Here is a 16726-nt window from a genome sequence, read left to right as displayed (position 1 = left end):
TAGTGTTTTCCCCCTAGTAGAATGAACTCTTTTTTTTTTTTGGCGGGGGTGGGAGGCGGGGGGAGTTGGGTGGCGATTACCAAGGATTCAACTCAGGGGCACTCGACCACTGAGCCACATCCCCTGCCCTGTTTTGCATTTTATTTAGAGACAGGGTCTCACTTAGTTGCTTAGGGCCTTGCTAGGTTGCTGAGCCTGACTTTGAACTCGTGATCCCCAGATACTGGGTTAAAGGGGAAAAAAAAAACTGCATTAACTAACAAATTTACCATGAAGCTCATTACCTTATACCAAAACAGCACATCCATTAAATCAACCAAAATACAAGGAAAACCATAAGACTATCATATTGAGAGACAGAACTCCTTCAGTGGAGTCTCTTTTGGTTTTGTGAAGTAGTAGGCTCTGCCACTGACCCTCCCCCCCATGGTAAAAGATCATTACAGGGAATTTTGTTCTTTTATTTATGAATTTGACATTTTCAAACTCCCAAATTTTTCACTTACTCAGAAAGTGAGAGATAAGGCATGAATAATCTCGTACCAAATTTTAAGTTATATAAGCTAGCTGCATTTTACATACCACAAAAATATATTGTGACAAACAGTTCACTAGCTTCAAACATACGCATAAGAAACACATGGATATACCTGTGTTTTTTTAACCAGTCTCATGTCAATAAACAGCTAAGTGTTTGGCAAATACATTTCCATTAATGTATTAATGGCACAATTCTGTGAATATCAAATTCACAAATTATGTTTTGTATAATCGGGATTAGGAAACTGGGAGGAAAAAAAAAAAAAAAAGGAAAAGGAAAACAGGACTGAAACTACTATGCTTCCTGCACTTGATCACATGTGAGAAGGAACGCTACCAGTAGTTCTCTCTTTGGGAATGGCTTTTTGAAAATTTAAAGTATTACTTTACCAGAAAGTTTTGCCTTTGGTGTGAAGAGCAGGTTAAATGATGTTCTAACAATCTCTGAGGACCTAACAAATTATAGATTTTGTGCCTAGTTACTAATATATGCTTTAAGAGGTTAATACTGGCTGTTCAACAGAATCTTCAGAAGATTCTACTTCTGTGGTTGCCATAGCTTTACATGTCTGTGAAATTTAAGATTCCTTATTACATTTTGAACATGTTAAACTGAAATAAATTTTTAAATAAATTTTTCTTACAGCCATGGTCTAAAAAAGTTTTTCTCTTGTCGTGGAATTGCAATTGCTGTTGAATATTTTTGGAAGCTTGGCAACCGAAACATTACTGTGTTTGTTCCTCAGTGGAGAACAAGGCGTGATCCTAATGTCACAGGTGAGTCAAACCAATTTTTCCAAATTTCTAATTAGAAATTTTTAATGAGTTGGCTTAGAATTGCAGCACATAGTACTTAGAGCCATGTGTTGTGGCAGGATCTTTTAACAACAAAATTCTAAGTCTCTTCCATCTAGTAAGATATCAGTTGAAGAGTAGTACAACAGTATAAGAAGTGATTGAAGCAAAGATGCAAAAGTTCATATGGTTCTTTGAAAGATATGTTAGAATTTATTGTACATCACAAAAATTTTCTTTTGACATTCTGAAAATGAAAATATGCCCTCTATTAGGCCAGATTTCTATTTAAATAGCATTTTTTAAAAAATGGCCACTTGATAAGTTTGGCACTTTCAAATATAATGTCTTTTCAACAGTAATACTTTAATATAAATCATTAGCCATATAGCACTTTGTGCAGACCACACACAAAAGGTTGGAACCTGTTATGATTGAAATTATTCCAGAAAAACTTAACAATTGTTTGTGTCTTAGGTCATGATAGGAAGACAAGTGAAAAAGCTTTGCCAGACAGCTTAACATGTTAGAGCACTTAGAAAGAAAAAGTAGATTGGGATTGGGGTGAATATAGAATTTGTCCAACACATTAAGCAGGAAGTGAGACTTTGGGTCACTAGTGAAGTGGGAAGTGGTCAAACTGCACATTTCCCAGGTACTCCCAACTTCCTTCATTTTGGAGAGCATTTTTCCTAACAGAAGGTACATGAAGAACAAAACAGATCCACTCATTTTGTTGCTATTTTTGAAACTTGGATTTCTGAAAGAGTCTTAATAATTCTTATATATGTACACTTCCAAGACTATCAAATACATTGTGTGAATTTTAGTTAAGTCAATGATGAGTATTATTAGGGGACCACGGGTATGAGAATTCTGGTTGTCTGAAATGTGGCTTTGGCCCTAGTTCTCCTTTGTCATCACCCACACCCATAAATATCCGTAAATATTTGTACAGACAACTATAGATGTATGGCTTACTCCTAAAAACAAATGATTTGAACCTGTTTTTTTTAAAAAATCTACTTATTCTAATTTGTTATACACGACAGCAGAATGCATTTTAATTCATAGTATACATATGGAACACAATTTTTCATTTCTTTAGTGGTACACAAAGTAGAGTCACACCATTCGTGTCTTCACACATGTACCTAGGGTAATGATGTTCATTTCATCCCACCATCTTTCCTACCCCTCTGCCCCCTCCCTTTTCCTCCCTCTCTTTTGCCCTGTCTAAAGACCCTCCATTCCTCCCATGCTTCTTGCCCCCATCCCCATTATGGATCAGCATCCTCATATCAGAGAAAACATTCAGCCTTTGGTTTTGGGGATTGGCTTACTTCACTTAGCATGATTGAGTAATATTTCATTATGTATATAGACCACAGTTTATTTATTTATTTATCTTTTGAAGGACATCTAGGTTGGTTCTACAATTTAGCTATTGTGAATTGTGCTGCTATAAACATTGATGTGGCTGCATCACTGTAGTATGCTGTTTTTGAGTACTTTGGGTATAAACCAAGGAATGCGATACCACGGTGATATGGTGGTTCCATTCCAAGTTTTCCAAGGAATCTCCATACTGCAATTCACATTGGTTGCACCAGTTTGCAGTCCCACCAGCAGTGTATGAGTGTGCCTTTTCCCCCACATCCTTGCTAACACTTATTGTTGTTTGTATTAGTGATAGCTGCCATTCTGACTGGAATGAGATGAAATCTTAAGAGTAGTTTTGATTTGCATTTCTCTAATTGCTGGAGATATTGAACATTTTTTCATATAAATAAATTTTTCAATTGTATATCATCTGAGAAGCATCTGTTCAGTTCCTTAGCCCATTTATTGATTGGATTGTTTGTTTGTTTTTGGTACATCAGTGACAAATCCTCTGAAAGAGAGACTAGGAAAACTACCCCATTTATAATAGCCTCAAAAAAATAAAATACTTGGGAATCAATGAGAGGTGAAAGACCTCTACAATGAAAACTACAGAATTGTAAAGAGAGGAATTAAAGAAGACCTTAGAAGACGGAAAGATCTCCCTTATTCTTGAATAGGCAGAATTAATATTGTCAAAATAACCATACTACCAAAAGCACTATACAGATTTAATGCAATTCCAATCAGAATCACAATGGCATTCCTCATAGAAATAGAAAAAGCAATCATTAAATTCATCTGGAAAAATAAGAGACCCAAAATAGCCAAAGCAATCCTCAGTAAATAGAATAAAACAGGTGGCATCACTATACCAGAGCTAAAGTAACAAAAATTACATGGTATTGGCACAAAAATAGACCAATGATACAGAATAGAGGACACAGAGACAAACCCATATAAATACAGTTATATCATACTAGACAAAGGCACCAAAAACATATATTGGAGGAAAAGATAGCCTTAACAAATGGTTCTGGGAAAACTGGAAATCCATATGCAGCAAAATGAAATTAAGCCCCTCTCTTTCTCTCACCATGCACAAAACTCAACTTAAAGTGGGTCAAAGACCTAGGAATTAGACCAGAGACCCTGCACCTAATAGAAGAAAAAGTAGGCCCAAATCTTCATCATGTCACATTAGGCCCTGACTTTCTTAACAAGGTGCCTATAGCATGAGAAATGAAATCAAGAATAAATAAATAGGATGGATCCAAACTAAAAAGCTTCTTAGCAAAAGAAACCATCAGTGAGGTGAAGAGAGCTTACAGAATGGGAGCAAATTTTTACCACACATCAGATAGAACACTAATCTCTGGGAAATATAAAGAACTCAAAAAACTTAACACCAAAAAAACCCCAAACAATCCAGTTAACAAATGGGCTAAGGAACTGAACAGAGTTGAACCTTTTTATTGTTAAAAATACAGCTAGTTCATAGGCTGCATTTGCCTTAGTATGGGTCTTGCTTGATGCTTTTTCATTTTCATTAATTCTTCCCAGTAAGTTAGTAATATTGAGTCAAAAGAAAGGTTTTCTACAACTCTCCAAGTGAAACATTTGGATGTACTTTCATTTATTTACACATCTGGGAAAATAGCTTTTTTTCTGAGTGTGTGTTTAACTTATTCCATGAACAGAGCAGCACTTCTTAACCCAGCTCCAGGAGCTTGGAATATTATCTTTAACTCCTGCCCGGATGGTGTTTGGAGAAAGAATTGCTTCTCATGATGACAGGTATGAAAGGCCATTTTCCTTTCTAAGGTGGGAGTGGGGTGATGAGGAACCAACCACCTGTTCCTTTGGAGAGATGCACACTCTCGAAGGACTTGAGTTGCTTGACTCAGGTTTAAGGATTTTAATATTCATGACCATTAAGTTTAGATGCTCAGCCCTGTGTGAGGGGCAGGGCTCTAGAGTGTACAGGTTGAAAGGCAGGTTGGGCTTCTGGATTCAGGAAAAGCCTTGAGGTCTTCCAGCCCACCAAGACTAGGCTCTTGCTTGATTTCTATGGTTCTCTGGGTTTTGGAGGACATGGATACATGTGCTGATTTGTGGCACACTCACTCAAGCCTTACTTCCTACTTTTATTAACACCTCTACACAAATATCACCACCACTTAAATTCATGCCAGTTAGAAATAATTTGTAAAATATTCATTAATTAAGAACTAAATCATGTTTATTTCCAAGATCTTTTAAGATCTCTGAAACTAATGAGGCTTTTTTTTTTTTTTAGTGCCCTTTGAATACTTACTGCTAATAACAATTATTGTTAGTTGGCACCTTTAATTCCAGTGATTCCGTTTGTTTCATTGTCTTTGTCTACATTGCCTTAGACATATGTGGTGATCCTGACTTAAGAGATGAAATTTACATTGTCCTTAAAAATATGCCTACAGGATCCACAGGAGTAATCTCCAGCAATGAAACAGCATTCTTCTTTATTGTTTCTTACTTTTTCATCATTGTGTATCTTTTCATAACTTCCATTTGAATGACTCTGTAGTGTAGGCTAAGTAGAATGGCAGGTCTAGTTCTCTTTTCTTAAAGCACAAATTATGAGCCTATGAATTTAAAAAAATATATATATATACAAGACTGACTGTACCATGCAGCTAGTCTTAGGACCAAAAAACTGTAGCTTATTTGCTAAAAGGCTGAATAGTGATTCCACAGGCTTGTCACCTCTAATTCATTCTATCCTCTGGCTCTTGTTCATTCTTATTACCATTGTTTATTGATAATATAATTTTTCTAGAAAAATGTGTAACTTGTTTTTTAAAACTAGATTTTATGAAGAATAGTTCTTTTATAACATCACTAATAATTGTAGAGTTCTTCATTTCTAACTGATCTTCAGTTGACTGGGGCATAACTTTTCTAGCCTTGGTTGAATTCTTTGGTCATTTCCTAAGAAGAAGAAATTTTTTATTTTCTTATATCATGGCTTCTCTAAGCCAGGCATGCCTGTTTGCTCATTTTAAACTCTTATATTACCATAGGTTTCTGCTACACTTAGCGGACAAAACTGGTGGCATAATTGTAACAAATGATAACTTCAGAGAATTTGTGACTGAGTCAGTCTCTTGGCGAGAAATTATTACAAAAAGGTAATATTTTCGTCTTTGTCTTTAGTTAGAAAAGATTTTTGTTATTGTTTGTTGTTTTTGTTTGCATTTTGTCTGTCCACTGTGTACATTGGTCCTGCAAAAGACTCTTCTATACCCCATCTACAAGGTCGTTGGCCCCCTTTTCAAAGCCTCAGAACCAGTGAGTGGTGTGTCAGGGCCCACTGTGTTTGTCCACATGGTGTCCTCTGAGAGGTCAGTGTTCTCAGGCAAGAAATGAGGTGTAGTTTTGTGGCATGATGGAGTACAAGGGCACTTCCCTCTTGCCATGGCAGAATTTGTCAGGCCATGAGGCCTTCCTCAGTTACTTAGCTGTGAAGTGAAAGGTTGGATTTCATGACAACTGAGATCTCACCTCTGAAATAATGTGATTCCAGCAAGAGGATGGGACCAAAAGCAATATACTTCTTACGGGTAGGGGAGAATATTTCTACTTTTCATATCTGATGCTTTTCAAGAGCTTTTTTATAGTCATCTATACTAAAAACATGTTTAGATCCATAAATAATAATAACAAAGTTAAGAATTTAGCATTCACTGCTATAATTTTTCATTTGTGTTGATACTGTGATTGTCCAACTACTGAAAACTGCCTTAAGATCAGCAAACACTGCAGGGCTTGGTGGCGCATGCCTCTAATCCCAGCAGCTTAAGAGGCTGAGGCAGGAGGATCACGAGTTCAAAGCCAACCTCAGCAACTTAGCAAGGCCCTAAGCAACTCTGCAAGATCCAGTCTCTAAATAAAACATTAAAAAGGCTGGGGATGTGGCTCAATGGTAAAGCACCCATAGGTTCAATTCCTGTACCAAAATAAAAAACCAAAACAAACCCAGCAGACTGAAGCTTCCAAGACTTTTTTATTAACATGCATCCCCTGTCCAGTTACTTAAAACAAAAGGCAAGAGTTTGCTCTCATACCAGGGATAAAGTCAGATAGCCCACAAATCTTAAGACATGAGATGAATGTACCTTGAGCCAAATATAACTGGTAAGTAGTGTAACTAGACATTTGTCTCTATTGAAGTTTCACAATTGCCTCTAGTCTGATATATTTTGCTAAATCATTAGAGGATTTTAGAAAAAGCTTTGCTATAAATGAGTACATAGCATTTTGACCCATATGCTGTTAAAAAACTTTTGGTGATAACCAAGAATGAGTCTTAGCCTTTTATGCAATTTATGAGCATACATTAATCTTCTAGGACACGTTTCTGTAGGATCTTTGCCCTGGGGCTCCTTGTCAGTATTAGACACACCTGTTACATGTTGGCAACTTTAAATGAGACTCAATACAACTTCTGTTCAGAATTTGCAAAAGCAAACCAGAAATTGAGATCTGGATATACATACACACATATACAAACATACATGAATACCTAAATCTGGACAACAAACATAGGCTCTTAATTTTGTTTATTTTTTGGTGGTCTAGGAATTAAACCCAGAGCCTAATACATTATAGGTAAAAGCACTCTTCTACTGAGCTACATCTCCAGTCCTTTCCCATAGTTGGTAAGTAATGCTTAATGACTAGATTTTCTTTATATATTGCATTGTTTTAAAAGAGGTTATTTGCAGTAGGTTTGCCTATGGATGCATGTATTTCCATTTTCATTAAAAAGTTAAATCTTTGTCGATCACCTTCTGGGTCCAAAGTCTTTACATCTTGTTTCTCTAAGTTATATTAGAAAAAGAAGCTGCTTCCCAAACCCAGAGAAATATCTAAATTGCAAAATTTCTAGCACTGCTGAATTTGTGTTCAAAATAGAAATTAAAATAGTATAATTTGAGTATAGGTTTTTTTTCCTTTGAAGACAGTAAAGCAATCTTAGAATTTATAGGCTGACCATCCCTTTGCAGTTGGGTGAAAACTTTTTAGATAATCTGAGATGCTGTAGCCATAAAGAATTAGTGTTTTTTTCAGTGTGTGATTTTTCTGTGTTGTAGATTGCTTCAGTATACATTCGTGGGGGACATATTTATGGTTCCTGATGATCCTCTTGGAAGAAGTGGACCTCGATTAGAAGAATTTCTTCGGAAAGAGGTCTTTCTTAGGTATTTAGACTATCTTATATTTAAAAGTTTATTTCATTTAAATTTTTGTGCAATATTCAAGTGCTATCTTTGAAAGACTAAAAGTGTAAAAGTGGTATTATAATCTTTATTTTATGATACTGGAGATAGAACCCAAGGCCACTTTACCCTTGTCCTATATTCCCTACTCCCTCTTTTTTTAATTTTAAGACAAGATTTCCTAAGTTGCTGACCTTGAACTTGAACTCCTCCCTGTCAGTTTATTATGCTTATGTTAATGTATTTACTGTTCAAGAATCACTACCTGGGAGAACTGACAGTTGCTTTTTACCATCTCCAGTATTAAATTTTTCTGAAATTGTTTAGTAGTTTCAGGGTTGTTTTTTGTTTTTGTTTTGTTAAGTTTAGGTTTTGTTTTTAAGGAAAATAGTGATTGGTAGTGCTAATGGTTATTTCTGTTTTCAGAATTCTCAGGTAACAGATGTTAATCAGTCTTTTATGGGCCTAAATGGCAGATCATATAATATGATGACAGACCTCTTTTCTTTTTAAACCAAAATTAGTTATTCTTCTGTGTATCTCCCAGCAGATGTTTGCATAAGAGTGTTCTGGAAGTCTGCAGAAAGGAAAACACTGCTCTCCCTGGTTTTTGTTGTTGTTGTTTGTTTTGGTATTAGGTCGAACCCAGGGACACTTTGTCACTGAGCTACATTCTCAGCCTTTTTCATTTTTTATGTTGAGACAGTGTCTTCACTAAGTTGCTGAGACTGTCCTCAAAGTTGAAATCCTCCTGTCTCAGCCTCCTGAGTTGCTGGGATTACAGGCATGAATCACCATACCTGGCTGCTTTCCCAGTAAAACTTCACAGCTGATCTTTGCCATTTATAACATGAGCTTTTGGGGGCTCCAGGTTTGGACTTGGTAGTGGTTATGGGAGTTCACACAGAGGTATTATCTCCTACGGAGACCAGCACAGTTTAAGTACCCTGATGGATCATTTCTCTTTGAGAGGTTTGAGAGGTTTTATTATGCAAATGAGGGCTTAGTTCCCAAGGGTCATGCTCTCTTCCCACAACAGGAGGATGGCAGCCATTTCTAACACCTGCTGCATGTCAGCCCATCTCACTACCCCCTGCCCTAAGACCTGTGTGTGAGTCCAGGGCCTGTGGTTCAGACTGAACAGAGGGAGAGTTCTCTCTGCTTCCTCATTGTGCCCTTTTATCTCTTACCCAATGATTCTTTGTAAAGGTGGTAAGTAATTGATAGTCTCTTCCTTCCCGAAGGGACTACTTTTTAAGTTATTTGAGTTTTTGAAATTAGGAAAACTGTTGAGCCAGTCCCATTTCTAAACTGCAAGCCAGTGTCAGGTGGAAGATTTTGAAACAATACAGATGCCCTCTCTGTATCCCCACATTCCCCTATATCCATCTGCATCAGATTGTGGGCACCATTGTAGTGTCTCACCTGTTATTTTGGTGGGGAGGGGGAACCATGAGCCTGAGGTGGCTACCTTTCTACCCAAAGGGACTCCTTTTTCTAATTCAGAATCATACCCTCCAGAATAGAAGGACACTAAGGTCCCTACTTTTTAAAAAATTCTCCCACGAATACACTGGTTTACTGCCCAAACAGGTAGATAAGGTCAGCCCTCAGACAGCGGGCCTGGGGCAAATCTAGCTCATCCCCTGTCCTTACCAGTCTAGAGCTGGGTATCAGTGGAATCCCCGGGGCTCCCCTGTAGTTGCTGATATCACTGCCTCCATGGCAGTCTGGTATCTTTCCTATTAACCAGAGAGTGGCATCTTAAGGATCAGGGTTTGGATCAGCAGCACATGCTTTAGAGGGGTTTCTTGTTTATGTCGTAACTGCTCTCACCAAGACTCGCTTCATTCACAGAGATATGCAACCCCTGCTCAACGCCCTGCCGAACGTGGGCATGTTTGACCCCAGCTTCAGGATTCCTGGCACCCAGGCAGCCAGCACCAGCCACCAGCCTCCAGGCCGGATTCAGGGAGCCTCTCCAAGCCACTGGCTTCCTCAGCAGTCCCACTTTCCGCTCCTGCCAAACCTGCCCAGTGTCCCGCAGAACCTGCCCATGCCAGCACAGAGGTCTTCTGCAGAAACCAGCGAGCTAAGGGAAGCCCTGCTGAAGATCTTTCCTGATTCTGAGCAAAGACTGAAAATTGACCAGATCTTGGTAGCCCATCCATACATGAAAGATCTAAATGCGCTTTCTGCCATGGTGTTAGATTGAAGACTGTGCTGAGAAGCTTGAGCTCATGGCCGAGGGATCAGACTTGAGCTAATGGCTATACGTGATGGGAAGTACCATAATGTGACAAAACCTGTTTCCTAGTGTAAACATTGTTGTAGTATATAGAGAAAGAGAAAAAAAGAAAAGGAAAAAAAAAAAAAGATGTTTTGTGTATAAAAAAATCTGGGTTTTCAAAACCAGCTTTTTTCTATATATAAATTATGCTGCTATTACAGATTTAACATTTTCTGTAAAAGGAAAGTCTACATTTTCTGCCTGTTCAGAACTGTTTAATAGCAGTTACTCTTGAGTGTATTTACATTTTTATGTTTTTTAAACTATTTTCCTTAAATCTAAAGATATTGACAAATGGATATGATTAGCATTTCTAAATAAAAAGAGTTGCTTTCTTAAGGAAAGCAAGACCTCTTAAAGTATATTTTCTTGAGGTGAATATATCCTGTCCACTAACATGGAGTGTGCTCCCCTCTCCTGCCGCCTCTGCCCTCCCCAGGGAGTTGGGGTTGGTTTCCTCCTACGGGGTCTTTCGTTGGAGCCATTTGTGAGAGTGGACAAGTGGTGCCACTAGATGGCACTTTGTGCCTAGCCATTGTTTATGACCAGGGCAAAGTTAGACTCACAGAATATTGGGGCTAGAAGAAGCTTGAGAGCTAGTGTGGTCTCGCCTTTCTTCCCTTTCCACCCTACAGAGGAAGCAGCTGAGGCCCAGAGTGCTCACTGTCAGGACATGCCCACAGCCACTGCCACAGAGCAGCCAGGCAGGGGCAGACTGCTCACCCAGTGCCGTGACACACTCACCTCACCTGGGCCTGCATACACCTACTTGGCTCTCAAAGTCTTGTCTTAGCCTCAGAAGACCTCACCAGGGTCTGAGATGTTTATTGAAGGACCCAATATTTGTGGCCAGGTTTTGGCCCTAACCATGGAAGAACATGTGGAGTTTGTATAGCTTTGCCAAAAAAGTTTCTATTCTCGAGAATGACCCCAGCCAATAAATAGCATTAGTAGCCTCTGTGGGGCCCAGAGCCCCTCAGTTTATTTTTATGTGTTCTTCTCTTTGGTATCCTGCTAGCAGCTCTTCCTGTGAGTCTTTCCCAGAGCTAATTTATCTTAGTATTGTCTGTTTTCAGTGTCGCTCAAAATTGTCAGTGAAATTCCTTTCTGGTGTAATTCTTAACATCTTTACTATTACTGGACCTTCAAAGGGCTTTGTCTTATATCTGCATTCTCCCTGGGCTGCTCTCAGTCAGTTTCATGTCCAGCCTATAGCTCATGTCTCTCTTCCACCCAGAAATAGTGGCTGAGGGCTTGCTGCTGGTGTTCATGGTGTGGGACCTGGGTGGGTGGCATTCTTCAAGAGAGGAACCCAGAACCCTCCAGGTGGCCAGACTTGTATTTCAATCATGTTTTTGCCCAGATGCCTTGACAGTGCCTCATAATGCAAAAGTAGTTGTCAACTGTCACTTTGGACAGATTGCCAATTCAGCCAGCTGTGGAAGTAGAGGCAGGAGACTTGAAGTGAGCCAGGGAGGTGACTTTAGTCACAGTCACCTATGCCTCAGCTTCACAGCTGGTTGTTTCCAGAAGCACAGCAGAGGTGGGAGGGCTGAGGCCAGCTGTTGACTCTTACCTCCAGGCTCAGGATTTAGTCCAACATGTCACCAACCCTTTATTTCTCTTCCATGTTAGAAAAGTGACACAGGAGACTCATCTCGATTGCCAGGGCTAAGCTTCCGCTAATGTCAGGTGGAGTTGGCTAGGCTGAGAGGGTCATGAATTTTCTAGGCTCTAGAAGCAATTTGAACTTGACCTTTGAGTTCTGTAAGCCTTTGTGTTCTTGACATTGGGTTTTTCTTTTTGGGTGGGTGAGGATACTGAAGATAACCCAGAGGCACTCTGTACCAATGTACATTCCCAGTCCTTATTTGTTTTTGAGACAGGGTCTTGCTAAGTTGTCGAGGATGGCTTCAAACTTGTGATCCTTCTGCCTCAGCATCCTGAGTCGCTGGGATTATAGGCACGTACCACTCTCCCGGACTTTCCCCACCCCCCAGGGTCTCGAACACACTAGGCAAGTGCTGTACCACTTGGCTACATCCCCAGCCCTTTTTGAGAGCGATTTTGCTAAATTTCCCAGGCAGTCCTCATACTTTTGATTCTCCTGCCTCAACCTCCCTGATAGCTGGGATTATAGATGTTTGCCACAGGGACTTAGTATTATTTCTGAGAGATCTACATACCCTCTTCCCTTTTCTTGAATATGGAAGGGGAGAAGAGAAAGTGGGAAGAGTACTGAAATGCATTATATTGTAAATTATAACATGAAATATAATTCATGTTTGTTTTTCTGAAATTAATCATGCTTATTTAAGTTAAATATTTAAAACCCCATTAAGAAAACCAGTATCAAACCATTAAAGAAAGCTCATGACCTGTTAGCCACTTCCTCTCAACTGGGTTCTGTTGCTTAGAGACTTGTAGATGCTCTACCTCCTGTGTAGATTTCTCCCACCCGTGACTTTAGGAGTGCCAGCAGGAGCACTTCCTTGTAATTAATTCCTTCTTGCTTTTACATGGAGTGGCTCTGCCTTCTGTGTGTCATGGCATTTATGCAAGGTGGCTGGTGGGGCAGAGTATGTCTCTCATTCAGCCCACAAAGTGTCTGATGCTCAGAACGATTGTCCAGGTCAAAGCCCAAGTAGCTGGTGGAGCTGACTGATTCCTGGCCCTGTATTTTCTCCTAGGCCCCAGATACCATCTCTGGGAGTAAAAAAGACAATCTGTCAAATGGCATGTGTTGAGACCCTAAAGTCTGCCAGTCGGGAGTATCAAGTGCGCATCGGCCATCCTTGGTGAAGGGCCAGCATTGTTGAACAGGCTCAGCCCTGTTGCCAGGGACTCTTGCCAGGGTGCAGCTTTTGGAATAGAGTCACTTTTGTAGACTTGTTGTGGCATTTGTGGAATGTGAAGGAGGACTCAATGGTGTACACATGGAAACCCAGCTCTCCATAATGCTCTTCTGATCCCCATGGCTCCCCCCAAGCGGGCAGTCATTCCAGGCACTAGCCCACCTCGGATCCCAGTCTGCGCCCCTCACTTCTGGGGTGTGGTCTTCCATTGGGAATCTCTTCTCACCTCCATCTCTCATCAGTGCTTCCTCATTCTCACCTGTGCTTTCCTCCAGTGTCTCTGAACAATCCTAATTTGTTCAGTTACTCTGCTTACCTCCATTTCTTTTTTTTCCCCAACTTCTGTTTTTATTATCTACCTCCCCATTATTCTCCACGTTTTTCTGATCCTTTAGATTAAACTAAATAGCCTGGTGTGTCTGAGGCGTCATGTTCATTCCTTGCTGATGCTTCTCTCAACTTCCCATTCTCTAATCCTGGGTTGCAAACTTTGTTTCTGCTCCATCACTCGAAAGTAGTCCAGGAAGAACCTCCAGGGCTACGAGATTGAAAGTCCAGAGGCCTCTTCTCAGTTCTTCATCTTGATATGTACACTCAACCACCCAACATCTGATACCATTGGCCTTGTTTTCCACATTTTCCCTTTTTAGACAGTCTTCATTCCTTTTCTTTTACCTAAAGACCAATCTTTAATACATTCTCTTTGTCTTACAGGTTGAGGTGATTCTCAACCTTTGGGCCACCTATGAGGCTCTCCTTGAAAAAGCAGATTGTTCCTGGAGATGTAGTTCAGTGGTATCAGGCTTTCCTAGCATGCACGAGGCCCTGGGTTCAATCCTCAGCACTGAAGAAAGTTAAAAGTGCAGATTATTGGGCTCCACCCCAAGGTGTAGACTCAGTGGCTGTGGAGGAAAACCTGGGAATCCGATGCTTTAGGACCACACCCTGATGATTCCCATTTAGGTGGTCCATGGATCACATTTTGAGAAACTGCATTCACCCTTAGGGGTCACTATTCTATAACTCCACTCTCCTTCGGTAGCTATTCTTATCCTGTCACCAGCCCTGTGGAATCCTCAAACTCCCTAGACCCTTGTCTGGCATCTGTTGTTCTTTCTCTTTCCCCATGCACTCTCTCTGAGGGCCCTGTGAAGTTGCCCTCTGCTTACCACTGCCTCTTAGTCGCTCTCAAGCCCTCTCCAAGGGCATTGGTTCCTGACTGCTCAGCCTACCTCTTTAGATCCCCCCTCTCCAGAATGCACAGTGTTCCGGGTTTATCTTCCAGAAACCCCCCTCTGGCCACCCTCTTACTCTTCAGTGATTTCCCATGTTGTAACCAGAGCACCAAGTTCAGAGCCCGTGGGCCTAGAATTCATGACTGTCTGCCTTCTGGCCATACTTGATTGTCCATTTTGTGTACTGTACCAGCCACACAGATTTCCTCAGTTCCTGTGGGCTCCTCCTGTGTTGTACCTCTTCTCTGCTAGAAATGCCTTTCTTCCAGATGGCTTCCTCCTCAGAAGCCCACCCTTGCCCGTGCTCTGACTAGAAGCAGCCCCATGGTGTTCTGTGGCCCCACAGCACTTTGTGTCTCACTTCCAGCACGTGTGGCTCTGGCTGGTGTTGCTGCAGCTGACTGTGTACGTGTCACCTCCCTCTCTAGACTGTGAGCTCCTCGTGGGCAGGGACCGTCTGTGCTCCCTCTTTGTATTTCTGTGGCACCTAGCACAGTGCCTTGCACTTGATAGGTGCTCAATAAATGTCTGCTCGAGTGAACTGGAGGACGGTGCCTTCTTACTGCGACATCCGGCAGCAGTACTGGGAGGACCTTCAGAAGTGGTGTTCATAGGGGCCAGGAACCCACTGCCCTGCTGCAGCAGGCATGGGGCCGTAGGGGAGCCGCTGCCTGGCTCACTCCATTCTCCCTTTTCTTCAGAGCTTCAGCACACCGTCCTGGGCAGGTGGCATGGGCCTGACAACATGCTCAGCACCAGGTACTCCCAGTTTCACTCCAGCCAGTGTCGTGCCTTAGGGTTTCCCTCGGCTGGTGAAAGCCATGGGATGCCTTGCCCACGTCTGCCATGGGAGTGGCTGATCCTTGGGAGGAAGGAAGCAGAAACATTCCTGGCATGGAGAGCTCCAGGTTCTCATCAAGGAAGCCCTTCCTCAGATGTCACCATGCCCAGTGTTCTAACACATTTCCTTTTCTGCTAATTCACACCAGACTTACATCCCCGAAATCAAGAGTCTACCTTGAGTAAAACACGTGTCCACGTTCAATGGGAGAGGTCCGGCTTCTGTTTAGAAAGGTGCCATACAGCATTTAGGGGTGGTCACCCCAGTCAGAAAATGTCAGAGCCCTATAATTCCTGAGTACACATCCCCTCAGAAGAGAGCCCCCCACCCCCACCCCGTGGAGCAGCCTGTTTCCTGCTACTGTCTGCTCACATCCACTTCCTCTCCGGGCTCTAAATCCCCGTTATGAAATTCTTTGCTCATCAACTGGGCAGAGACCAGCCTGGTGTCTTGGAATTTGACGTCCCTGTACACGTTGAGTTTACCCCATCAGTAAAATAAGCTTAAGATAAGCCTTCTTCAAGGTCCTGGGAGGAACGTGTGTTGGGACCTCTGAGGCACCTTTAATGGTGCCTGGCGTAGAGCCATTGGTGAATGTACTCCTGTGGACACTCACGTAACTGCCTGCCGTGGCTCCCTCCCGTCTGTGCTGACAAAAGCCCAGATACAGATCTTCAGGGTGTGATGTGGTCCTCTGATCTCGCCCACCACCACAAGAGTGGACCTGGATGAGGACACACAGGTTAGTATCGGCACGTTTTTCAGAGCTTCAACAGGGCCCCAGGAAGCCCATCTGTGGCCTAGAAAGGCCTTTATTCCATAAAGTGGGCTGGCGTGAGGATCACCCCTCAGGTGTCATTGCTAGAGATCAGAGGACAGTGGGCAGAGTTGCCATGTTCGGGTATGCTGCTCCCCATGCTGAGTGCTGAGCGCCCACATGTACCCCAAACATGGGTTTTTCTTAATGCTTTAAGCAGTGCTCTGGGGTGGGCTGTTATCTCCACTTTGTACAGAGAAAACCCAAAGTATAGAAGGGCTAGGAACTTGAGTTCTCGAAATTCCTTCCACCTCCCCAAAAGGTCAGTCTCTTTTCCTCCAGAGGGGACTCTACAGCCAGATGGTGTATAAGATGGCCCTCCTTCACCTCGTGAAAAGAATGGAGGGCCATGACAGGCCTGGGTCAAGGTTGCCCGCCTGCTGGCTGAGGGAGGCTGAGGAAGGAAGCCGCCTCCCACCTTCCTGAGCAATGGGGCCCGTCCAACCCTGTTCCCGTGGGAGAATGCCAAGAGCACATTCTTACAAAGAAAAAGTTGACCAGGGCTACAGAAGCTGGTAGGAGGAAGCCGAGCAGGCATCATGCCCACCTTCCACTTCATTTATGGACACAGGATCAGTAACCGGGCTCTTGATGGGTTTTGAAAACTCACAGCAGCCTTTTTCGTTCCAGTCCTCTTTTGACACCTGTGGTGCCAGGATGGGGGGCGTCTGAAGTTGGATAGGCAGGGATTTGCCCAGAATCAGGG

The 16726-nt window shown here is 42.0% G+C and overlaps 1 protein-coding gene across 2 annotated transcripts in view; it reads left to right on the top strand.

Annotated features, from left to right (window-relative positions):
* N4bp1 (NEDD4 binding protein 1) overlaps positions 1-14908 on the top strand; it is a 53449-nt gene extending 38541 nt beyond the window's left edge. For both annotated transcript variants that reach the window (XM_076839603.2, XM_076839602.2), the window contains 5 exons: positions 1187-1317; positions 4419-4515; positions 5784-5891; positions 7857-7964; positions 9840-14908. In XM_076839603.2, the coding sequence (XP_076695718.1) occupies positions 1187-1317; positions 4419-4515; positions 5784-5891; positions 7857-7964; positions 9840-10197 (802 nt within the window). In that variant the 3' untranslated portion in view covers positions 10198-14908. The remainder of the gene's footprint in view (positions 1-1186; positions 1318-4418; positions 4516-5783; positions 5892-7856; positions 7965-9839) is intronic.
* Positions 14909-16726: the final 1818 nt, after the last annotated feature.

This window comes from Callospermophilus lateralis, chromosome 18, assembly GCF_048772815.1.
Source record: "Callospermophilus lateralis isolate mCalLat2 chromosome 18, mCalLat2.hap1, whole genome shotgun sequence".
Taxonomy (NCBI): Eukaryota; Metazoa; Chordata; class Mammalia; order Rodentia; family Sciuridae; genus Callospermophilus; species Callospermophilus lateralis.
This window is presented reverse-complemented; position numbering and strand designations above follow the sequence as displayed.